General features: G+C 35.9%; 1 protein-coding gene across 1 annotated transcript in view; it reads left to right on the top strand.

Annotated features, from left to right (window-relative positions):
• Positions 1-25,850, top strand: part of DOCK2 (dedicator of cytokinesis 2) — a 173,439-nt gene that overhangs the window by 26,945 nt on the left and 120,644 nt on the right. Inside the window, exons 18-25 of the mRNA XM_069869297.1 lie at positions 1,366-1,549; positions 1,652-1,749; positions 3,024-3,113; positions 3,368-3,468; positions 6,188-6,322; positions 9,784-9,892; positions 17,052-17,122; positions 17,764-17,870. Of these exons, the coding sequence (XP_069725398.1) occupies positions 1,366-1,549; positions 1,652-1,749; positions 3,024-3,113; positions 3,368-3,468; positions 6,188-6,322; positions 9,784-9,892; positions 17,052-17,122; positions 17,764-17,870 (895 nt within the window). The remainder of the gene's footprint in view (positions 1-1,365; positions 1,550-1,651; positions 1,750-3,023; positions 3,114-3,367; positions 3,469-6,187; positions 6,323-9,783; positions 9,893-17,051; positions 17,123-17,763; positions 17,871-25,850) is intronic.

Genomic DNA, 25,850 nt, shown 5'->3' on the forward strand with positions numbered 1-25,850 from the left:
ATATGTTTGCCTATTCTAGTATTAAAAACAGTAATTGTAAGCTGTAAATGTTTTAAACAGTCATACATCTGGCCTCTCAAAATAAGTGATTTGAAAACTGCAGAGTTTAAACACTCTATTTTTTCACTGCGTTTAGGCATTGCATCTTTTTGAAAGACTTTTATATCAAAATTTCAAGTCTTTTCCCCATTATCTGTATGACTTGTCTGCAAAAGAGAAGTCAAGATTCTTTTTTGCCCCAAAATTGCAAGTAGTAATTCATTTGGCAAACTTGATACAATCATAAAAATTAGTAATGCTGTCCGGTGTGCTGTGTAAGGAATTTGCCTTTTGTTAATCTAGGTCATTTTATAGTCCATTTTAAGCTCACTTTTTGTCTGACAGGAAGCAGAGATTTCACACCTACAGGCACTGAATCAGATAAAAACCCGGAACTTCAGAGAATCATTTTGGATTAGGGTCTTTAACTCTTTGTTTATGCACGAGTGTAGAGTAAGGATCTGCAACTGAGTCAGATGTGGTATAGCTTTAAGTGACAGAGTTCATAAACTCACTGGGGAAATATTCTTCAGTAGTTCTGTTAAAGAAAAATTGCATTCTCTAAACAGTGAGCAGTGTTCTTTTTATTGTCTTAGTCTAAAAGCTGCTTTCCTGTCTGGGTATTAATCAAAAATTGAGACACACGGGAAACAAAGACCTGTGAGGTTTGTGCTATGCTACCTTTTGAAATGCAGGAGGGAAAAATACCCATTGACTCCTTGGTTTTGTATTGTTCATTCTACTCGGAAGCATAACTTCTGTGACATCTGGGGCAATTAGTTTCTTTAGCATATTATCTTATTTAAAATGTAATCTTACCACATCGTGGTATTTTATATTGAATGTCCAGGTGTTAGCTCAAAATAGGCATATAAAATAGTGCTGCTGTTCTTTCCTGATTCAGTCTCCTGTTCTTAAATTATGTGTAGATATTCTATCAGTGTTGTCTATATCCTGTGTATGATCTTCCAGGTGATGCTCAATAGTTGGCATTCCATAGCTGTTGGCATTTTGATGAGAAATTGGCTCTTGCTTTTATATTGCCAATCAAGTTACCCCTCATAGTTCCTTACTTACTTGAAAAACATGCCTTTATAGTTTTCTTGTAGAGTTTTCCCTGCACGTGCATTGCAGCCTTTCTTGCTGACTGAAACTGAGTCTTGGTACATCTGTATAAGCCATGGTGGAACTTGAGGATTCTTTATCCTTTAGTACATGCCTTCAAGTCCATGGTAACATAGGCTTTTGTTAGGCTTTTTTTCAAAGCACGTAAGTCTAATTTTAAATCTAGTGTTGTGAACTAATAAATGGTATGTTGTTTTTCAGGGGGACAGTAAAAAAATGGAGGATGCCGCTGCTTATTTGATGTTACCTTCAACACGCCAACACATGGAAAATAAAGGAGCAACCATAGTCAGAAGCTCAAGTATTGCAGGGGGGCTTTCAGTAAGCTCACGAGATGCATTTTATATTTCAAGTCTTGTTTGCTCTACAAAGTTAACTCAGAATGGTAGGTATCTCTTAAACAGGTAGATGGTTTAGAAAGAAGACATTTTTGCTAATAATAAGTCACATTTTCATTTTCAATATCTGTCCATTTGTTTTCTATTAGTGGGCTTACTAGGTCTATTGAAGTGGCGTATGAAGCCAGAGCTGCTTCAGGAGAACCTGGAAAAACTGAAGATTGTTGACGGAGAGGAAGTTGTGAAGGTATCCTTATGTAGTTGTTCTAATAGTTATTCTTTATGTCCCTTCATATGGTGGCAGAAAAAATGTTATGTAATTTAGAGAAGAAGGAACTGCAGTCAGCTGCAGTATACATAGGAAGTTAAAGCTGCTTGTCATTTATACTTTGTTTCATGAGCGTCATACTGTATAATCCTATTGTCAGGGACAGTTTGCAGAAGACACGAGCAAACCCCTTCATTGGGAGAAACAAAGAAACAAGCACCTGGACAGGATTCCTCATAGTGTTAGCCACTTTTATTCTAATTGTTGCTTCTGAACATCTCTAGTATTGGCTACTGTTAGGCTGTGGAGGTTTGCAAGATTACTGGTTAAATCTACCTGCTTTCAAAGGTAATTAATTCATTAGGATCCTTTTCTGCTTTCTGTTGTTTTATTTTGTTGAATATTTGTTGTGTGGTTAGGGAATTCAATACTAAGTGGGTTATTTGGAGTCACTGCTTCTTTCGTCAGGTGTTTACATATGTGTCACAGGTAAAATTTAATTTTGAGCATGCACAGAATATTTTATTTACAAACTTGATATGTAGACAGTAATGATAAAATATTTTCTACAACCTCTGTTCAGCTGTTTGCTTTTCTCTATCTGAAACATCACTAACAATTTGTGTTCTTTATAGTTCTTAATATTAATTTTATATGTAGATATTTAAACAAGCGTGTGATGTACCCAACAGACTGCTTTGCTAATTTATGGAGTAAAATATAAATATGTATTTGTCGATGTTTTGGAAAGCAGCAAACTTAAGTTCATGTTACTCATTCAATATTGGCATTAGACGCCTCTCTCAAGAGAAGGAGGAAGGAGAACTTATAAAAAAATACAAGGGTATTTCTTTTAACCAAACTCAGATTTGGGTCCCAAGTCACTGGGGTACTTTGCTTTGATTTAAAATGGGCTTTGAATCAGACCACGGAAGTATGAAGCATGTTTTTAATCATGTATATATGAAAATAGCAACTCCTAATCTGCATCACTAAGGAACCAGGAATGCAGTTGTAGATAGTCATGTGGTTGATAGATATTTTTATTTTTTTTCTTAGCTTTTTTGTAAGCTTTGAGGATGAGAAACTAGAGCCTAAAGCTTCAGAAGTGTTTTCTGAATTTAAGTAATGTTTCGGTGAATGCCTTTAGAATTTGAACTTGAGAGAAAACAAGTCTGTTATCAGAAAAATGACCTGCGAGGGTTTTTTGGGTTGAACTTGTTGCCAATTTGTTATTTCATGTTGTTCTACAGTTTCTTCAAGATACGCTGGATGCCCTGTTTAACATCATGATGGAACATTCCCACAGTAATGAGTATGATATCCTTGTCTTTGATGCACTGGTAAGAATCAGCACTGATGGGTTTTATTTGTCAAAGAGAATAACACTGTAGTTTTGGATGAGATTTCAAATTGTTTATTTGAGGGAATTAGTCTTAAAATCTCTACAGAACAGATGGAATAGAATTATTTCCTGAAAAGCAAATTTCTTTAAGAACTCTGAAATAGTGTTTTGTCAAAAATATTTCAGAAGGCTAAGATATAAATTCAAAACATGACTTCATAAAAAATGTTAATTATGTCTGTGTCTGTTTAGATATATATCATAGGACTCATTGCAGACCGTAAGTTTCAACATTTCAACACTGTTTTGGAAGCGTATATCCAACAACATTTTAGTGCAACATTGGCATACAAGTAAGTTTTCTTTCTCTTCTTCTTTCTCTTTTTTTTTTTTTTCCCTCTAAACCTCCACCATCACACTCCAGAAAGTAAAACCTGATTGTGTCTGTTGTAATTAATGATGACTGTTGTTTGGATGCTGCTATTCGCTTACCTGTAAACAAGCTTGCCTGTGATTACAAGTAGAGTTAATTGACAATTAGTAATTGATTCGGGATTAAATGGTTCTTTGGCATTCTTTTTCCTTGACTGGTTTTTACTGTCTCTGAGCACTTCACCTGAATCCTGTCAAATTTGTCAAAAGGTACTTACCTGTAAAGCCTCTCCTTTCACATTCCTGGCTTTAAGCTGCAAGGCTGTGAGAATGTCCTTAACTCATTTATGTAGGTTTTCAAGTATTCTATTAGAGCAACCAAACTCAGGGGGAAGAGGTTGCTTGGGAGCTGTCAAGTCTTCATATGCAGTTCACAGTTGGGTGTTGCACCAGTGCAGTGAACTGAAGTTTTGGTATTTGTTACATAATCAGCTGTTAACCTAGAGTCATAGTATTTGTTTCATAGTCACGCCCATGGGCAGGTGGACAGACTCTTGGGGGGGTTTTTGGTTTTTTTAAATTTATTTTTGGAGTTTCCAGATAATGCCTGGATAGGAAGACATGGATAATAAAAACTGTGGAGGCGTGTTATACCGTAAATTCAATACTATATCCCTCCTTTATTTAAAAACATTTTTGCAGATGATGGTGGGATAAAATTGCTGTGAATTATGAAGAAAGTTAACATCTTCAGTTACTGCTGGTCTTAGGAAACTGTTGTAATGAGGTTGACATATATTTCTACCTACTGTATTTCTACTTCTACCCAAAGTCTTTCTCAGTAAGATTAATGGGGTTGCAGATTGAAGAAAAACCTCAAATTGGATTACAAATAATAGATGGAAGACCTTAGCTGAAGATTTGGAGTAGTTGAAGATGTCTTGTAGTGTCCTGTTCTGAATTTGCATGGCTATGTCACCCTTTTCATGCACTAGAACATGTGTTTGCCAGAATTGAAAGGCAGTAGTGCCGAATCAATCGTTTTTCACATTCTAGTAAAGTAGAAGTTAGCATTATTTGCCTCAGAAATCTCAAGGGCAAGCAAACTGCTGCTCTTTAATCCTCCTTCATTCTGTATGTAATAAGTACATGTAATTTAATGATTAATATTATAGCGAAAGAAGAGAAGGTTGGATATGGAACCTCTCAGGACAGCTTTATTTGCTTAAAATACTTCTAAGACCTATCTGACCGGGAGTTTCTGATGGTTTAATGAAAGTGGGATAGGTTTGATTGTTCCCCAGTTCATGACTTCTTTTGGCCTCATTGCTTCCATGCACACCATGAAAGATGTTAGACTGTGTTATATCGGACTGCATGATCCTAAAGGTCTTTTCTAACCTTAATGATTCTATGATTCTACATAGTCTGTTTCAAGAATTATTTATGAAGTAGACCAATAGCTGTAGGTACCCTAATTCAGAGTTAGGAAGGAGATAGTGTCCCAAACGTACTGTGACCATATCATGATATGGTATGTTGCCCCAGTTGTTTGGTATTTATTCATTCCTTTTTAGTCATCCATTTGTACCTAGATTTTACAGAGTTCTGAGAGGTCTTAGCACTGACATCTGAGCGACCTTGAGTGGACTGCCCCTACATACAGGTTAAGTAAGTTTTGTTCCATCTCAGGACAAAGTGAGAATGGAGAGAAGTTATAAAAATGGGAAAATGGAAACTACACAATGGATGTAATGCCCAAAAGTCTGAGAAGCTGCAAGCATGATATTTTGGTCCCGAAATATGAGTTAGGCTGGTGCAGTGGGGCTAAGGATGTCTGTTAGTGATAAAGAGAAACCAACATATGTACATATATATATTCTCTTCAGTAGCAAGCAGCTCTAGGAGCTGTTATTTGAATGCAAGTTTCTTCCAAATATCATCATGATCACTTACTAATGTTTCATCTATCCATTTGGCTAGAAACAGTTAAGTTTCATTAACATGCACATGCTAGTTTGGGTTTTATTGTTTTGTTTGCTTCCCTGTTCTTGTTTACTTCCATTTTTTAGTCAAGTAAGGAAAAAAAAAACCAGCCACTTTTCTTTTAGTCCTTCTTATGGCTACATTAACATCTAGATAACATCAGTTTAATTATTTAAGACAGAACTATAACTATAACTAAGGGGATTTATTTTTAGATGAGCTTTTTCACTTTTTGTAGCAGATTGTGTTTAGCAAAAAGTTACCTTTGCATACAAAACAAATAAGTGTTTAAATGAAATAAATACTTCTGGCAGATTTTGTTGTGTACCAGAACATTGTACTATTTACATGCAGTTAATGTAGAGGATGTAATGGCATTTAATCATTGCTTAATGTAGGTAGGCAGAAGTAATATATTGTGTTACCTTGTGCATGTATATTATGAGCTTCTGTAAAAGTGCTTCTAGGATTATGTGAAATTATGCTGCTATTTTGAGATTTAAGATGGCTTTCTTGCTTGTGCAGGTAAGAATTTCCTCCTAATTTGTTTCTACTGACAGAATTTGTGTATAAATACATACAGTATGTTTTGTTGTGTGTGCTTGCACACACATTGTTGTGTGCTAAGCACACACATTTATTTACAGTAACCAAACAAGTCAAGGAAGTTCATTTAGAAAGAAAGATTATTTTAAAAAATGTTCTTAACTTCAGGAAATTAATGACTGTTCTGAAGACTTACTTGGATACCTCCAGCCGAGGGGAGCAATGTGAACCTATCCTAAGAACTTTGAAAGCACTGGAATATGTTTTCAAGTTTATTGTTAGATCAAGGTCTTTGTTTTCACAGTAAGTACCCAGGCTATTGCCATTTAACCATCAGTCCGATATCAGAAATAGAAATAGAATTGATAAAGATGAAAAAACTAATTCCAGAACAGAACCAGTGGGTTTTTGTTGTTTTGTGGTTTTTTTTTTTTATGAATAGAACATAAAAGCTGACAACTGGCCTAAAAATACAGACACTGAGCTTTTTTTTTGGAGAGAGAATCTTCAAAAATTTGCTTTCTGATTTACAGTGTAAGTTCTAGAGATGTATTTAGAAATAGCAGCTGATTTCAAAGGGTGATTATTCTTTGTGTCAGGTAGCTTAGCCTAAGGCCAGTGGGTGGCCAAACGTTGTGACAGGTGGCTTGAAGCTGGATGCTTGTCCTTGAGATCATGGTGTTCAGCAGCTTGGACTGTGCATGGAGTAATATATTTTTCAGTAATCATTGTCTAACTGAATCTAGAGTTTCAGATTTCCAGTTAAGGAATTAAAAGGGAAGACTCAATGGACTAAATATGTATAGCTCACCCAGGTGAGTTGTGATATTTACAAGCTGTACTTAGGTTTAGGGAGAAGGGGAATGGGGAGAACGAAGAAGATGAATGCTGTAAGGAGAAAAATTACTGTATGATAACTGCGTTCTCTACTTTCTTATCTAGACCTTAGGGACTCTCATCATCTTGCAGACTCCATCCACATCCTATGTTTTCCCTCTTTCCTGCTTTATTTTCTGCATTTTATCCTCAGCTGTTTTTCCCCTAATAGGTGTTCTCTTGTCCCTCTGCTACCTGGCTGAAGGAATGCAGTGGCAGGAGATAGGCAGTGGCCGACTCAGGACTATAGGGTAGACGAATAGGTCAGATATTATGTTTGTGGTCGACAGTCAACAGAATAGAAAGATGTTCTGTTTTACCTGTCTTATTCCTAGGAGGAACTCCAATATAATTTTTCTGGTTTTCCACTGCTTATTTTTTTTAAATGTAGGTTGTAGTTTTCTGACATTAAGTATATTTGATCAATTATGAAAGTTTGGTTGAAGCAGAAGTAGATTCAGGAGTTAGTTCTGCTGGTAGATATTTCCTCAGAAATATTCTTGTCTTGAGGAATATATGATATACAGATGGATATAGAAAAACAGGGTGAAAAGCTGTAGAAGGAAGGAGATAGCACTCATGAGAACAGAATATAACTAGGAGCTCAAAAGATTAATTTTAGCTTTTTCTTTGAATGGGTGTCATGGCAAAAGGGGGCAGTTAGAGTTTTGGGCAAAAAAGGTATTGTGTAGAGTGTTATGGAAGACTTCTTGTGTAGATGAAGGTCAGAAGGCAGAGTTCTGTTGCAGGCAGAACTTTGATCTTCATTTTAATTCCTAGTGTTAGTTGGCAGTAGAAAGTCTACATTGGGCAGTCTGTAGTAAACTAGGTTATTGTGATATAATACATATTCAAGTGATCAGCTATAATCTACTCCTTTTATTTTTCCTTATAAATGCCTTAACTGGAGGTCTGAAACTCTAACTTCAGTTGAAATAATTATTGTTGTAGGCAGTAATAGCTCTGGCAAACAGTAGCCAAAATAACCAGACAGTGAACAGCATCATCTGACACCGTCTATCTGTCTATAGCTATTGTGATCTAACATTTTTCACTCATTTTCCTGCTGTCAGACTGGTCATGAACAAGAAGAAAATATGGAAAAGAGCGGATTAATGTATTTTTCTTCCCATGAGAAAAGATGGGATTTACGATTAAAATACTTCTCTTTCAAGGGTTGAGATTAGCCTTCTTGGAGACAAATATTTTGAATTAATAGAGCTGAGACAGACCTTTAGATCATGCTCCCATTAATTTTATGGGCTGCTTAAGAAATTAAGATGCCTTGCTGAAAGGTAAGAGACATTACGAAGTGGAATTTGTGTAGGAAAGGGATGAATAATGACTTCTAATGATAGATATAAAATGGGAGACTTTTTCGTCTCGTTGTCAGGCAGATATGTTGAAGATAATCAAGTTCTACTTTAATTTGCATTTATTCAATCCTTCTGTAGAGATGTAATGAAAGCAAAATTTTTTATCCCAGTCAGCTGAACTAAGGTCATGTCTTGCAGCTGTTTATGCAGTGACTATGCTTTGCAGAAAGGTCATGTGTATTAGCCATGGGTTTACATAACTGAAAACATGAAATATTTGCTTTCCTTCTTTCATTTGCCCAAGGTTGTTTTTGTTCATGTAATTCATGTTCACTGTTGTGATGAAGTTGTTTCCAAGCAAACTATTAGTCATCTTTTAAATTTGCTTTCAGAACTAGTGCTTTTAATTGAAATTTAATGTTGAAAATTGTTTCTAAATGGAAGCTAGATGATGAGTTAGGAAATACAATTATCATTCCACCTAGCTTAAATTAGTCCTGGTATAAATTTAAAAAACATGCTTAATACATGCTGTGTGATGCTTTTGCCTCCTTCCTTGGCCTACCTTTAGTCAAGAAAGTCTCAAATTTCCATTTGCATAAAAAAATAAGTTTAAGAAACATAATTTACTTTGACAGCCATGTTGTATAGTCAGTAAAAGCTGTACCAGTGCATTAGCCACATAACTTTAATGAGCTCTTAGACTGCGACAGTCACCTGGTTACAACTTATATTTACTTCATTCCCATGGAAAAATAATTTTAAAGAAACCCCACATGTCACAGTCATGTATGTTAAAACCCAAGAATTTATACTAAAACCACACTACTAAAACACTATTTGATAATAAATAACTTTTCTATGTCAGTGCGCTTATGCTGAAATTTGTTTCAGGGTGCCCTTCACACCTAAGTTTTCTCTAGTACACATCTTTTACATAGCTCTCACTTACTTTAACTTCTGTCAACAGTTTTACATAAATAATGTAACACATCGCAAGTGTTTTTTACTGTTTATATAAGCAGTATTTAGTATTCATATCTAATATAGAGACAATATGAAAGATTCAGCCTTTAGGACAAGGAATGTAGAAAGATTGGAGTAAGCTTAATTTATATGCACTTTTTAACTTTTAAGCATGAAGTACAGACTTTTTGAAAAAAAACCAGGTTGGTTAATGGGGAACATAAAAATAGCTATTTCAACAATTGGCAGTAACAGCAGAAGAAAGAAAGTGATAATATGCAAAATATATCCTAGAGTAGCTCAGTTGTAGTGGAAAAAAACCCCACATGTTTTTTTATTTTGCATATAAGTCATTCGAAAAGCTCCAGTCTGAGTGGTGCCATACTTTATAGGCTTTTAAAAAAAAAAAGTGCTTACATTGTGTTCAAGCTGAAGAATTTCTACACAATACAGTGAATAGCAGATATATAACCCTGTGGTGAAATATCTATGCACGTAATATTGGATCCATTTCTGAAACTTTTTTAAGGTGATGTTAAATCTGGTAGGTTTGGTACTACCAAACTTTATGTTTCCGAAAGGAAAACCTGATGCCTCTCTCAACAGATTATATGAAGGCAAAGAACAAACAGAATTTGAAGAATCCATGAGGAGGCTCTTTGAATCCATCAACAACCTGATGAAAAGCCAACATAAAACTGCCATTTTGTTGCAGGTTAGTGTGTAATTGGAAACAATTTAGGTTTGGTTTTTTAATATGTTTTTGGTTTGTGGGCTCTTGTTTTTTGTTCTTATTAAATTGAGGAAAGACACTCGGGAAACTTGTCTTTTGGGTCTTTTCTGTAATCCCCCTTTATTAGAAGTCCAAGTTTTCTGGTACAATTTGAAGCCTAGGCTGAAAAGGTCAGGAGAAGATATATTTATGTGATGTTACTAAAGTAGTGGGTCAAAGAACTAAAACACAGATGCTGGAGTCTTTCAAGGAATCTAATGAAGTGAAGCCTCCAGTGGGAGCTGAATGCTTACTTGGGTTTCTTCAGGTAATGCTAAAGAGGAATTCTACCATTTTAGTATGAAAATTATACTTTATAGTATTGTTGTTTTGTTCTTATGTAAACAACTGAAAATAGGATCAAGGTTTGCCATTCATGTAGATCTTAATTATTCTAACCCTTTGGAATCTCTTGTTTTAAGGATACTAGAAAAGAAGGAGCTACTAAGATCCCTAATAAAATAATTGGCGTATTGTTCTATATTAAAGCAGAAAACTATCAAGGCTTCCTATCAAGTGGGAAGCAGAACATTTCAATTGGGCAACTGTAATATTGATGCTTCATACATTCTTTATTAAGTCATTGTATTCATTGGGCTTGTCTTTTCCTCTGAACTAATTTTGACTCCTTTTGCTGTGACTTCTACTGGAAGTGGAAGCCAGTGAAATAGTCTGTCTTGAAGAAATCCTTAGATGGTTGATCTTGAGGTTTGTAACATCTGACACTTTACATGGAGTGCTAATGTGCAACTGAAAGAACTAAACCAGTAAAAATTAATTATATAGTATATAATTTCATGATTGTAGTAGTGTTCTGAATGTATTTGAAAATAACTTAAATACTTTCTGTCTTCATTTGACAACCGTAGAGAGGCCTTCATGGGAATAATGCATACATTTGCAAGTTACTGCATCAGAAGCAGAAGCTTTGTAAGAAGAAAAAAAATACCTTTATAGCAAAGTAATATAGGAAGAGAGAGTTCTTAAAATAATGTTTCTCCTTATGTTTTTTTTATTTATATATCAATTAACAAACCGATCTTGGAGGCTTTTATGTTCTTTAGGAAAGGCATATAACATCACTGAATGCCTGCCTTAACGTCAGACTGGTTGTGTGGGCTTGTCCATCTGTTTTCTATAATGAACAGAGTAGTTCCTTCTTGTGAGTAATGAGAAATAGTTGTAGAAGGTGGGTTTGCTTGCTTAACTGTTGCTGGGACACACTGATGGGTTTGCAAGTGGCCATGCTGACTCTGAAATGGCTGATGGGTGTGTTTAATAACAGATGGAATTGTAATGCGAATGGCACTATGGCATGGGATGTGCTGATCAATGTTGATAGTGCTTACCCCAATTCCCATATTTAATTCTTGTTCTTCATATCACACCTGTTTAGCAGAGCTGTGCTATATCTTTGCTCTTAAGAAACAACAGAACTGTGAAAATACAGCTGCAGGTTTCATAGAAGTGACGATTCTGATTTTATGGGCCTGTAAGCACATTTCAAGGAAAGACTAGGAGCTGAACAGTTATGCTTTGCTCAATAATGTCACAAATATTTTGGTTTTTTAATGAGTGTTGTCATCTGTGAAAAATGTTTTGTATTTATTCATATCCATGAAGCACTGTTGGATGTTTAAGTATCTAAATCTGCACCAGCTATCCTAAGTTTTCTTTGTAGCTGGAACTTTTGATGGCAGATCTGAGATACTGGTTTAAGCCATAATTTTGCTCTTGTCTCTACTACTGATAACTCATAAAGGTGTGTTTCTGAAAGAAACCTACTAAGAGGTTACTTTGCGTACAGCAAATAAAAACTACTGCAATTCTCAATCCATGCCTCTCTTACTACAATGTTCTCAGGGACTGAGAATTGTCCCATTGTAGCATAGATCCTGTTGCGGGCCATAAGTTTATTTGGGGAGTGGGGAACAGAAAAATTGGGTGGCAATGATAGATGTAGTAGCTCAAAGATAGCTTTGCATGGTAAGAGATAGATGGTTATTCAGAGCAAACACATGGAACACCATGGGTGTTAGACTTCGCATGCCCAGAGACAAAAGTTCAGAGTGTATTCGAAAATTAGGCACATAATCAGAATCTCAACAACCCTAAATCTGTCACATTTGAAATGATCATTGGTATAAGTAGAAGTGGAACATAGAGTGGCAGGATCAGTTGAAGGAATTCAAGTGGATTACACTCAGAAGATATCAGAGAAGAAAATGTTAGGAGCCCAGAAGCAAGTTGAACTAATTGGGTTTCTTGGGATATTTAAACTTCAAGTGAACTATTTTGCAGAGCCTTGCAATGTGAGTTCTTAATTCTTTTTTCACCACTGGTTGTCCAAATGTCCATGAGGTTTAGTTTTAGAAGATTTAAAAAATAATCCTTAAACCTGAAATACCTGTTGGTCTCTGCTAATGACCTTTCTTAGGACTTGGAACTCGCTATTGATGTCAGTAGTAATTTCTCAGTCATTTTTACTGATAGCAATCATACACAGGCTTGTGTTGAATATTAATTCAGTCAGGAAAAGATTGTTTATAGAATTATGTGTCATATGAAACAGCCTAGTCAGTGCCAGAAGCGCTTTATTGTTTCAATTTAACTTTATCTTCTGAGTGGTATCTTGCTTCCTAATCTGCTACATGCTGTGTGAGTTACAAAAAGTTAAAGATCTAGCTTTGCAATCTCTTGTTCTAAAGCTGACTGAAGTAGATAGATCCTTTTGACTTATTTTACTCCCTGAGCTCTGAGAAGGGTGGATATCTGGTTCTGTTTTGCAGTACTGCTTATACAAGCTTTGAGCAGCTGATGACTGAATTGTTAGTTTATTGTTGCTAAACTGGAAATTTACATTCAAATCCAAATTAATCTTTCATTTTGCTTCTTGAGTTGAAGTTAACTCTCTTGTTTGAAGGTACAGACAGGATGTTTTCCAAATTCAGCATTTCATGAAGTAATTTTACTGCAATTATGATTATAATTTCAATATACTAACTTTGCTGATGTTTGAAAGCAACCGTATGAACTGGAGAGTGACCTGTTTTCAAATCCTGAGGTGTTACATTGTAAAGGGATTGCCCATTGTAGTGGAAATGGAGAACATTATGAATTTACTAGTACAAGAGTCATTGTCCTTGTGCAGGGTAAGGACTCATCCTTTTAACAGACTTCACCAGATTTTTCTTGTAATTATTTAAAACAATCATTTCAGAACTTATGCTGATTTCCTGGTGGTGACACTCATCTTCCTAGGCACTAGACTTAAATTTTTCATTAATTTACTTTGGCAGGGGTGGTGTTACAGCTGTGTTTGTTTTATCACTCGCTGTTCTGTAGCCACTGTGGATGAGTTATTTAAGTTTTAAGAGTTAGTTTTTCCTAAAGTCTGTACTTCTGAGGATAGACTTCTTGAAATCTGGAAATCTCAGAGCAGATTTCCAAAACCTGCAAGTAGTTTGGTCAAGGGAGAATCTAGGAGTGAGAGGGAGCAGGGAGGTGTTAGTACGTTTTTCCCCTTTGTCTTAGGAACAAAATATCATTTCCTGCAGGCATGTTTTGTGTCTGTGTAAATCAACCTATGTTTCTGGGGAATAAAACTTGAGGAATTAGTTTCTGAATTTAAGATTATGTGTTTTTACTGGGTCATGCTGTTGATGTCTGATTTGTAGTCTGTGAGTGTGCCCTTTCAATGACAAGCTTGTGCTCACAACCTTAAATTACAAATCAAGCCCCAGCTTCTTTTCCAAAAGCCGTTCTATCCCCTAGTTGACACATCACATTGGACCTGCAGATGGTCTTGTCTGCTGTAAATGTCAGCTGTACCCAGCTTGCTCCTAGGCATGGATTAGAGAAAGTAGTACTCCCAATTCTACACATAATTTCAGGAACCTTATACAGCATGGTCTCAAAGTCATGGAAACACAAGCTGTGGCATTGAAAAGGACAAAAATAATGAAATATGAAGATGCTTTTTCCTCTCTTCTGTCCCACCTATTTTTGACCCATCCATCCTTCTGCAGTGGATTCTAATAACTTAAAACTGTACGGAGATGTGTAGAATAGTGATGAGAGAACAAGGCTAGAAAGGTACTGAGAGTGGTGCTTTGATCGTGGTGTACAGTAGGGGATGGTGTAGGAACTTGTTAAAATTGCCCCGATGGCAAACAAAATTAGATTAGGGAACAGAGCACTGATCGCATCTTCAAATGTTCTTTTCATCTCATGGGTACTTTAGTTTCAGGAATATGCATTATGTAATGTTGCAAAAGAGGGCAACTAAGAAAAGCTTGGTCAGGAGTAAAGGTTAAAAGCAATTTAACAGTACATTGTATATGTAAGAAATAATTTTCTGCAGTGCTGTGGGTTTCTCTGTATCTTGCTTAAAAAATTAATCTCTGAGGTCTGAAGAACACAGAACATCTTGTACTGCTTACTAGGAGTTCTTTATGACTTCATTAAGGGCAGAGCTCAGTTGTGTCCATAGTGCACGATTTGAAGCAATTATGGCAAATGGAACTTGGGAGTTTGAAAGTATGTAGGGGAGATAGTTATTGTACTGCAGTGACTACTACAGATCTGCAGAGAAATGATACCTAGTTTTTTCCTGCTTCCCTCCTCATACGAATGCACAATAGGGAATATGTAGGAAGGTAGAGAGCACAATAGACTGAGTGTCATTGGAGAACTGCTTGAAATATTTTGAGGTCAGTGGTAGCCGTATCATTTGTCAAGCATCTTTCTCAGCAACTGTGAACAGGTTAAGATAAAATTCGAACGCTGCTACTGTGCAATTTATTTTTATGATATTGCTGTGTAAGGAGTAAGGAATGACATGTTGTTGAAGTAAAAGTGGGACAAGTTTCTAGCCCACCACAGGCATTTTACGTTTTAAATAGCCCCAGTGTATCAGTCTCGGTTTTTAAGAAAAATAAAATATTTTTTTTTCCATGAGCATATTTCAAGGAGATAATAATGGCTAAGGTCAGGAGAAGATAAAATCTTTTTGTTGAAGTGGCAGCAGCTTTGAAAAGCTCCTTTGACCTTCCCAGGATTGTGTAAAAATGTGGATATGAGATCTGCAGAAGAATGACTTTATCTGAAAGCATCTTAAGCCAGTGCTGAGCCTGTTTGAAATGCAGCATGAACCAGTGCTGCAGACTAAATTCTTTCTTTTTGAATTAAGACCTGAATAGTTACCTCTTTTTTTTTTTAATTCCTTTTTTCCAAGTTTGTTTGTTTGTTTGTTTTAATTTGGCTACTATGGCAGAAGCTCATAGAAATAAAATGATAGCATTATGGTGTTTAAAAGGTCTAAATGAGAGCTGAAAAAAAGCTGTGCTCTGATTGCTTTATTGTAACCTTCTTGCTCCCAATGAATAAGAGACTAAGTTTTTAATGAATTGGCTGTGTAGAGATACAGAAATCATGTCTTTGAGCCTAGATAGTCTTCTAAGACTCTTCTTGAGCATCTGTTTCATCTTTGTTGAAAGTTTCGGTACAGAGGCACTGCACAGGAAGCAGTAGACTCATCTGGTGACAAACCCAAAAGCTTGTCAGACCATCAGAATCTTAAAATTTCAAATTAGTAACTGGAAAGAAAAAGGGTTTGTCCTTTGTCATTTCAACTTTCTCCCACCGCTGACTGCAGTTTTGATGTGCTTCTCAGTTTCCTGTTGTCTTTTCCACATTTGTACATTCCTTCTCACTAGAAATATTTGATTAGGTGCTACTTTTATACTGTATGTTTTAATGCACTCCATCATAACTGTTTTATTATCTTTTGTGTACATAACTTCATTGTCCTGAAGAAGCTGAAATGCTGATACTCAGAAACAATTAGTGCACATTTCAAATGTTCAGCTGGTGATCTGCGATGCTCATTCTTAAAGTTTTTGTTTAGACTAATTGTTGTATGTTATTTGAAATTATTTGCTTAGCATTTAAAATCTCAGGAAATGCAAAGTCTAGTAGTTTCTTAGATGGTTTATCATGTTTTGTGGCTGAGATTCAATGACTTAGTGTGTGATATGATTCTGACATATATCTATACATTGAGTTAGAATTCACTGCACAGGACCAAAAACCAGTTATTTTTTGTTGTCTGTTATAATTTCCTTGTTGCTTACCTTTTATTACTTCAGATACGAAAGGGGTCAAAGTGGTACAAGCAATAACAATTGGTCTATTGTAAAAAGCTATTAAAAATATAGTAGTATGGTTTCTTACCCTGTTTATTCCATTTTATAAAAATCCGGACCAGTGTGGCTTTGCATCAGATAGAGCACTCAGTTGATGTAGCATTCCCATGGAATACCACAAATAGTATCTCATTTTTTGGCTCCTGTGCTTCAGATTTATTATAGATGGTAAATACTTTCAACCTGCAAAGGAACTTTACGACAGAGTACTGCAAACTGGTCTTTAATGATATTTGCTTCAAATGTTAGTGATGATTTTGAGTCTGTAAACTACCTACTGAACTGTTCTTGTCTGTGTAAGAATGGATCTTTTCTTATCCTTATCATCTTTAAATGTTTGGTTATTGCACTGCAGAAAAGCCCTCAGATGGCTTAGCTGCAGATGGTTGGTTATGGAGATGATGTTCCATTTAATTTGTCCCAGAAATAGCAGCTTTGGGGTGGATAGATGACTGCTAACCTGACTTCTGCCACCTGCTTGGCACGTTTTTGGGAAGGAATTAATACCAAGTATGATGAAAGATCTCCTGCTTTGAATGATGCTTGATTTACATATTTGCATTGAAACAACAGTCTTAGTGGTCTACAAAGAGTGTATGATCTACAGAGATAGTCTCAATGCTTCCAGTGGTCTGTTAAGAAAACACAATCTACTTTGTACTGTTATATTTAAGTTCTTCTGCTTATCCTCAGCATAAAAGCCCTTGTGGTCTGGTACTTTCTTACTCTGTGGTAAAATTAATGTTCAAATGTGATGTAAAATTTCAGTCCGAAGAAATAAGTCTGAACTTAACACTGTTTTTTGTGCCTCTGTTTCAGTGTTTTGCTGTGTATTGCTTGTATGCTGCATACGCAGCCAAACATACAAGATTAACATTATCTATATGTCTATTCAGGTTGCTGCTTTGAAGTACATACCATCAGTACTTCATGATGTTGAAATGGTCTTTGATGCCAAGTTACTGAGGTGAGTTCCTTTTGAATGTTTCATAGATACAACACATGCAGCATAGAATGTATCACTACTGCCAACAGTGAATTCTTATTGGTAAGTTTAAGTCAACAAAACTACGCCAGTTTGTACTGCACAAGGCAGTGGTGCTACTTGGGGCAAATATTTGTAATAGGGAGTTCTCACAATAACACATTTCATTTTGGTAGCCCAATACTTAAGCAGTAGTTTGAACAAAATCAGCAAGTGGAACTATCTTTTTTTTTTTTTCTTCCTTCCTCCCTCATCCTACCTTCTGTTAATGAGCCCTATTCCAGAAAATCAAATCTGATTTTACCACTTAGAAATAAGTATCGATCTTTGTTGGACTAAGATAAATTGTTTCCACCGAACACAGAAATATTTCTATTTCATTGAAAACAATAGCCTAAACTTTGTAAAAATGCCCAAAATCTAGTTCCTCCTTGTCTTGTTTCTCTTGCCATTCTTTTTTCTAACCTGCTGCTGTTCTCTTGTCAATGTTTGTCATATGGTAAATAAATCTAAGTCTTAAAAGGACACATGTTTATAAATAGATGATCTTTTTCTCTTTGTCTTTCTTAACATATGTTCAACTAATCTGTATGGTATTTATGATGCTTTTCCTTTACATGCAGCCAACTACTGTATGAATTTTACACTTGCATCCCACCAGTGAAACTACAGAAGCAGAAAGTGCAGTCCATGAAGGAAATAGTGCGTAGCAACCTTTTTAAAAAACAAGGTAAAATAGATTTAAATAATTGTGAAAATGTTGACTGACTTACATTTTCTGAATTTCATGTCTGAAATTGAGTAAAACTATTACTGGGAGAGCGTGGATGCCAGAAGTCTGACCTCTGGAGAGGATTCACCTCTTTACAAGATGGCTATTGTGCAAAACAAGATTGGAAACTTAGAACAAGGATCAGTTGGGCTTCAGAATGGAGCTAGATAAATGTATATTTTCAACCCATTTGTATGCTCTGAAGTGAAATAGAAATCAGTGAAACTTTGTCAGCTTATGTTGTATAATGCTTCTGCCTGGACAGGGGAAAAAGTGTGATTGTGCTGTGGTATAGCTCAGCTGCAATGCAGCATCTTGGTGTACGGGAATTATGATGTTTCTTCAATCTTTATCAGGGCTTAAGTGATAAGTGGTACTTAAGTGGTAAGTGGTACTGAAATGTCCTTATCAGCCTTGGGCTTAGTTTCCCTTCATGTTATCACAGAAAGGGAATTTCTGTCCTAGCAGAGAAGCACGGTTTTATGTGGTGGAGTTCACAGTTAAGTGTTTTGTCTTCTCCTGTATGGCCTGGATGGCTTGTTTCTCTCTCAGCATCCCATTGCTGTGTAGAAGACCTCCAGAACTTTGAAAGGCACACAAGGTACTTGGATAGATGGATGTCCATTTAGTCAGGATTTCAGTTTCTGCCAATTTATAGATAATGACTCTCAGAGCTTGACAGTGCCACAGTGGGTAGCAAATAGTACTGAGCATGGGTAGAGTGAGAGAGGATTTCTTTGCTCATCTCTGTCTTCTGTGTTGACAGAAAAGTGACGCAGTTCAAACTAGCTAGGACAGATAAACATTCAACGTTATTTCAAGACCTGTATTGCATTCTATTATGACTAAAATGTATATTGGAAGCTGTAACAACACTTAGCTGGCTCTGTGGTGTTTTGAGGCCTTTGTAGGTTTCCTGGACAAAATCAAGAATACCATGTAGTTGGTCTTATTGTTTAGACGAAATTTGATGATACTTTAAGCTACAGTTATGTTAAATTTGCATTCACCAGCTGTGAGTTTTAACTGCGTAAGACTGGAACTTTCATGAATCAGTGGAATTTAAGTAGCTGTAGCTTGGGGATCTGCAGACGTGGATCCAAGCTAATAAGAGCAAATCCAACTAGTTGATTTTCAAACAGACCTAATTTTATATTCGTTTTTTCCCGGGTAGTTTGCTGCATTTTTAATTTACAAGTACAGTCTGATATATCATAATATATTTGTATATACATTATATACTGATACATACATTATGAGTTGCTTTTGCTGCTGCTGCTTCTAGCATCAGAAGTACCAGTCTTTATCTCTGCTTCTTGTGGTGAATAGCATTTAGACCAGAAAGAATAATATCCTCTCACAAAACTGAAAGACTCTTGGGTTAAAGTAATCCATTCTTGAACTCTTGATCTTTCTAGTATTCAGTAAGTTACTTGACTGTTTTAAATATTGAGCAATTAAGTGTAAGCTGTATTTTTTTTTTTCTGGTATTTGTATGTGTTACTAACAATCTTCTGTGCAGCCTATAGATATCTAAGACACCAGCCTAAATGCTCAGGTTTATGGAAGTTTTGGTTCATTTCTGCTAAACCCACTGCTTTGCTTTCTACCAGAACAGTTACAGACTTACAGCAACTGGGCAATTGTAGTTCTAACAGTACTAAGGATATTACTAGTTTTAATATGCCTGTTGTCAACTTTTATACTTTGTGTCATATGTTATTCTCTAGTCAAATAGTATTTTTTTGGAAGAAAACCCCTACTTCTTCTTACTCTGTCTCAGAGTTTTAGAAGACAGAATAAGAGTAGGCGCTGCTGTGGAAAAACCTTGGTTTGATAAGTTTTCTTTAAAGAAACTTCTCTCATTGCGATACATCTGTTATTGGTTCCTATATCTGGTTAGAACAAAAGATCCAATGCTTGTATAATGAGGAATAAAGATTTAGTAAAGATCCAGAAGGAAAAGAGTTGAGCATACAATAACCCGTGTGCTTCACAGTTCTATTAACTTGCATCCTACTTCTTCTAGCGTACATCCCACAGCTCCTTTCTTCCATATCCATGTGTGCTCTAGAAGAGAAAAGAGCGTGGTTTTGGATTTCAAAGAAGCTACTATTAAAGTCTGCTTAGTGTGATGCTTGTTTCCTGTGTTCAACCAGCCTTTGCTTTAGCTATGGTCTGTTAGTGCAAAATGTTCTGTAAAGCTTTTACTGCTTGGGGATAAATAATGATGATAGATTGCTGCTTACTTGTGAACGCAGCCTGTCTGATGTCTTCAAATATATAGCTGGTATATCAGGGAAAATGTCTACCTCAGAGTATGCTGTGAATTATAAAAAGGGTGAATGTTTCCTGTGCTTGTATTTCTAAGGTAATAATGAGTAAGACATCTTGCCAGGAGGATTTCTAATTCTGAGAAGCTTTTATAAAAACAATAAATGGTACTTCTAGTGTAGTGCTGGCCAGATAATCAATACATTTTAGTTTTTCGTAGACAGGTAGCTAGTGGATGCATTTAGTCTGAAACTTGTATATTAAAAAATAAATCATGTCCAAAACAGCTCTCTGCTACTTTTTGATAATGTCAAACACTTGACAGCAATACCAAGAAGCTGACGCTAAAGGCAGTGTATGGTACCTAAACCTTTTGCCAGCATAGCTGTTTGCACTGGATTCTGTAGATTTGCAGAGGTCATTATGATCCAAACTGGCACAAGTAATCAACGGTTAAAGGTTTGCAGCTGACACTATAGAACTAGCAGCTAATGTGCTGATGGTTATTACGTATGCAAGTTCTACCTTAAAATGTTCTCACTGCAATACTTGGTACACAATTTTTTATTAATACTTAGATGCTGTTGTTTTCAGAGGAGCCTGCTGAAATAGATTGACCTTTTTAATTGTCAGTTTAAAACAAGAGGCCATTGTCTGAAGAAACAGTTGCCCAAAATATAGAAAGTGAGTTTATGTCCTTTTGAAATAAAACTATAACATGCCCAGTTCGTGGGCAGTATCCAAAAGAATGATCTTGCTCGCTGGGGAATATTAGTTTCAAGATTTTTGTACTTCAGTATTTTGGTGAAGTGACAGAATAAAACTACTTCTTGCTGTTATTGTAGAGTTTAACCTGAACCTTATAATTTCCCTTCTTTTTTTCTTTTTTTTTTTTTGGAAGGCAGGCAGTAGGGCAGGCATACCTTCTCACCAGTCTCAGTGCAACCTAGCCTGGGTCAAATTAGGAAAAAATTTTTCACAGAAAGGGTCATTGGACACTGGAACAGGCTGCTCAGGGAGGTGGTTGAGTCACCTTCCCTGGAGGGGTTTAAGGCACGGGTGTACAAGGTGCTGAGGGACATGGTTTAGTGTTTGATAGGAATGGTTGGACTCGATGATCCGGTGGGTCTCTTCCAACGTGGTTATTCTATGATTCTTGCAAGTACACTTTCCTTTTCATGAAGCCATTCCGGGATGAAGTTGTCATTCCTCTAACACTTAATATGACCAGCTAACAATGTTACTGCTGCCTCAGTGGTGTGACCAGAGTATCTGCTAGGCCATTTAGTCATAGAGCTTCTCTCTTGGCTGATGATCTTGAACTTTCCTTTCTCCTGTTCTGCCCCTCTGCCTCTACATTATAATATTGTGCATGTTAAACACCAAACAAGTCTTTCTCTTTTCCTCTCCCCACCCTTGTACATAGCCATGGTTTAAAGGTGCTTTTTTTGCTTTACATTAAATATAATGGATTCTAAAATTAATTGGGTAGAGAACCAAAAGTATTTATAGGGTGTAGAATGTGCCTGATTCATTAGTCCAAGCAATGAGGTGGAAGGTAATTTACAAGAATGAGAGCATATGTAGTGTATCACAAGACAGAATGCAGCATAATAATTAAGGTAAGATTGCCAACAGTATCATTAACTAAAGTTCACATTTATCTGGAACAGGTAGTAGTTTTTTCTGCCATGACTATGGAATATATTTAACTACATTGCTAATTACAATGAAGTCTATTAATTTGTATGTGTTTCAAATGATCCGTTTTTCCTTCAGGCTTTAGTATTTAGCCTCTGTCCTTGTAGTTCATTCCAGTTCCAGTTCAATTAATTTACTTTAATTCCCAGTGGTGCTGCCTTCATAATTCAATTAGATGTCATACATTGGTGTTTCTTTTCCTTTACCTATTGATGTTCTCATTATTTTCTAAGGAAGTAGGCTTGGGAAGAAATCAAGATATGCTTTCAAAATTCCTTTTAAAAAAAGACAGTTACATTTATTTTCATTAAATAAGTTACACATGAACTTGATGCTGGAAGCCTTGAAGCTAATTGTCATGTATTCTCAGGCATTCAAAAGATTTTACTGTGGACTCTCACGGAATAGAGTGCTTTCGTCAGCTAGGATGCATGGTCCTGTGGAGTGGTACTGTAATACATCTTCAAAAGCCTCACAGCACTACAGCACTTTTATGACCCCTTAAATTACATTGACAGATTTTGTTGTTGAGACATCGATTTCTTGTTCCTACTCAGTAAATATAATACAGCTTAGAAGGGTTTATGGTGGTTCAACTGTTTGAGTCCCTGAATGTAAGAAGACTGGTGCTTCCAACTGCTTGTGCACTTTGACTATGATGTTTAGGAAGGTTCTTAAAAGGATGTGTAAGCATAGGCACAGGCATTTATCCAGTTTTCTCTGCAGACAATATGCCCTGCTTGATCAGACGATGAAAAGTCTTCTTAAACCTAGCTTTTGGCACTTTCTTTTTAGATAAATTGATAATTCATTATTTAAAAATATCAGAGGGAAAGAAATGGTTGTCTTGTCCTGTATAAGCACCCCTAATGGGATTTCCAAGTCTCATTTATGATATAAGAAGCTGTCTCCTTCTGCCATATCTTCCCTCTTATTTAGTGGATATAATGGATTTTTCTCTCTTGTGAAATCCTCTATTGGATCTACCAAATAAAAGATTTGTTAGACTTCCTTCATTTCCATGTAAAACTGCTTTTGATGCATCACTGGGGTTTTGGGTTTTTTTAGGAAACCTATTGCCAGAATGACCTGACCACCTCTCCGTTTCTGAGACATGACTGTATTAAGGCATGGCGTGTAGTCTGTTAGCAGCTAATTATATTGCAGTTAGTGTTCCTAAGCTATAGAATTTGGAGCTAGGTTTTTATTCTAATCTGACTATAGAGTATTTACTGACATTATGTTGAAATTTTTAAATCAGTTATCCTTGGGAGAATTGTTTTTTATTGGCGTGTTGCTTGAACATATAATAAAATCTGTATGTATTCATATTGCTGCTTCTGACTTTATATTCTCTAGAGGTCTGCTCTTGATTAGGAATTTGTGCTGCAGCAGAAGAGTGCGAGATCCTCTCTAAGTAGGTCACACAGATGGTCACTGGCAGGGTTGGGAATGGAGTTTCAGTCTCTTGGCTTGAAATCCGGGTCCCCTCCTCACTGTAGCTGTAGACACAGCCACTTCATGTTCAGCATATGCAGACCACTTGCTGATTTTGGAACAACAGCAGCAAGAGACATATGTTAGCAGTAGGGGTTAATTTGCCAGATGCCAGAAGAAATGCTGAGACTATAGTAATATTTCTGTTTTAACTTAAGAACTTCCTGTTGTTTAAACAAGTTTAGTACGTGAATTCATCCTCGTTTCCTGACATTTTTCTGTACAATACTGAGTTTTACTTGTGAAATATTCTGATACTTTCATTTTACCACTTGAAAAGAATTGGTAGATTATGAGTTGGTGATCTAGAAGAGCAAGATTGAAGTCAGATATGAGATTTATTCCTTCGTAAGTCATGCACATCTAAATGTGTTCTAAATTTCTGAGATGCAGCTGAGGCATTCTGTCACTGTCAATATCTCGGTCCTGTGCCATCACTATAGTGTGTGTTATTAAATATTTATATGTTAATCCATGGCACCTTCTTAATTAGATTATGGTCTTAAATTCCACTTAAATAAGTTTAAGCAGAACCAGTCAAGTAAAACAACAATAGATGAACTGTAATATAGCAAGTATTACATCACATGAAGTGATTGCAAAAGGATTTGGTAGTTATGTTTTTGTACAATAGAGCCTCAGCAATCTCAGATTGTCCTGCTAGACACTTGAATGAACTTTTCAGTCTGAAAAAAACCAAGAATATCATGACTTGCAATTTCATATTCTTTGGATTTCTTATTTCTAAAGGTCTGTATTTGTTCTGTGAGCTACGATCTGTCAGCAAACACAAGTTTGTGTTGTAGAATGCCTACGTTATACAAGAAATAAAGTGTTGTGTGGGTTTTGCTATTGTTTTTATTTTTTTCCTCCTCTTTTAAAGACCTAGCTGTAATTCCATGTTATTTCAAATGCGTGCAAATCAGGGTTAACTAAGAAAATATTTAGAGTTAAAGTTGTGGTGCATAATCAGCCTCTAGACTGTGTTATCTGCTCTATTTAACCCAACTAAAGATTTTGGGAAAAAATGTATTGTTTTTACTTTCAGAACAGTTAAGAATAAGCTTTTTAAGAAAATAGCATGAACACTAATTTCTGATTAAGCATGTTTCACTTTAATTATTACTACCAAAACTGAGTTCTAGATGTTGATTTTAACTGTTCATGTAATCTTATGTTGTTTTCTTACTGATAAGAGTTCTTAGGCCAAAGTTTTATTTTTTTGGGGGGGGGTGGGTCCTACACTGCTTTCAAAACAACTTCTCAACATTTTAATAAAATGTTTGAACATTTAATAGTTAAAGCATTTGACCCTCCCAGTTTTAGCTACTGGGAAAAAAAGTGGAAGTACTTAGTGTCCTTAAATTCCTTTAAGATGGTTCTCGATTGAGACACAAAATCTTCTCATTGGATTCATTCTTGAATTTTGTACTTAGCTTTGGAAGCATTCATTTAAGAAAATTCTGAGAGTAGTTCTCTATTTTCCTTCCCTTTTTTGTAATATGCAGCAGTGGTTTTAGGGGTATATTTGTTTTAAAGCATCACTGGAAATCCTGTATTCACTTTTTTTCTAGTTGTATTCCTGCAATATTTTGATGTGGGTAAGAATGGCATATGCATGCCTGTAGGTATTTATTTGCATATATTTATGATGAACATGTGTTGATTAAAGCTATTAATTCTGTTTATGGAGGAGTAGGTGACATGCTCTATATTGCTACTGGTAGCTTTTTGTTAGACTTGACCCTTTATGGCAGAGTTTAGTTACATTTTTTTTGAAGAAATCTTGATATATGGAAGGAAATCTAGATAAATCTGGGTGAGCTAATTTTAAGTGAACTTAGCGTATGTTTAAAACCTGTTTACAACTACTTCAGGTAGACAAGAGAGAATAAATTATTATGCATTACAGAAGCTGATATCAATCTGTTAAGTTAGCAAAATTTTGTGTGTCGATTAAATGAAATGTAGAACATGCAAACTGGAATTCATCAGCATTCCATAATCATCCTGTGCTTCTCCTTGCTCTGTTAGTAGTAGATTCCAAGACAGAAAAAGAATGATCTTAGAGTGCTGTCAGAATCTGTAGGTGACCTATAGTATCTTCCCTTTGTGTGGCTTTTATCTGAACTGTGCAGTTTGAGTTTAGTTTTAGCAATGAGTAAAATGTATCCAATTTTAAATTCATTACTTCTGGGCTCCCAGAAAAGAGTTAAATGGCAGATAATGAAGAGAGAGGACTTTTAGTAGACAGGTGCCTGTAGTTGTGAACAGATGTCCTTTGTGAAGAAGCAAGGCACTTTAATTGAGTGCTGAGTGCCATCAAAAGTCTCTCCTTATTAAAAGAATGTTGTTCACTGATTTTATTTTTAAGACTTTGCTGTAAGTTTGTATTCAGATGACACCTATGTCCTTATTAAATTGATGTGCCAGTTTTCAAGTGGGCATGAAGCCATCCTAACAGAT

Source organism: Phaenicophaeus curvirostris, chromosome 15 (assembly GCF_032191515.1).
Source record: "Phaenicophaeus curvirostris isolate KB17595 chromosome 15, BPBGC_Pcur_1.0, whole genome shotgun sequence".
Lineage (NCBI taxonomy): Eukaryota > Metazoa > Chordata > Aves > Cuculiformes > Cuculidae > Phaenicophaeus > Phaenicophaeus curvirostris.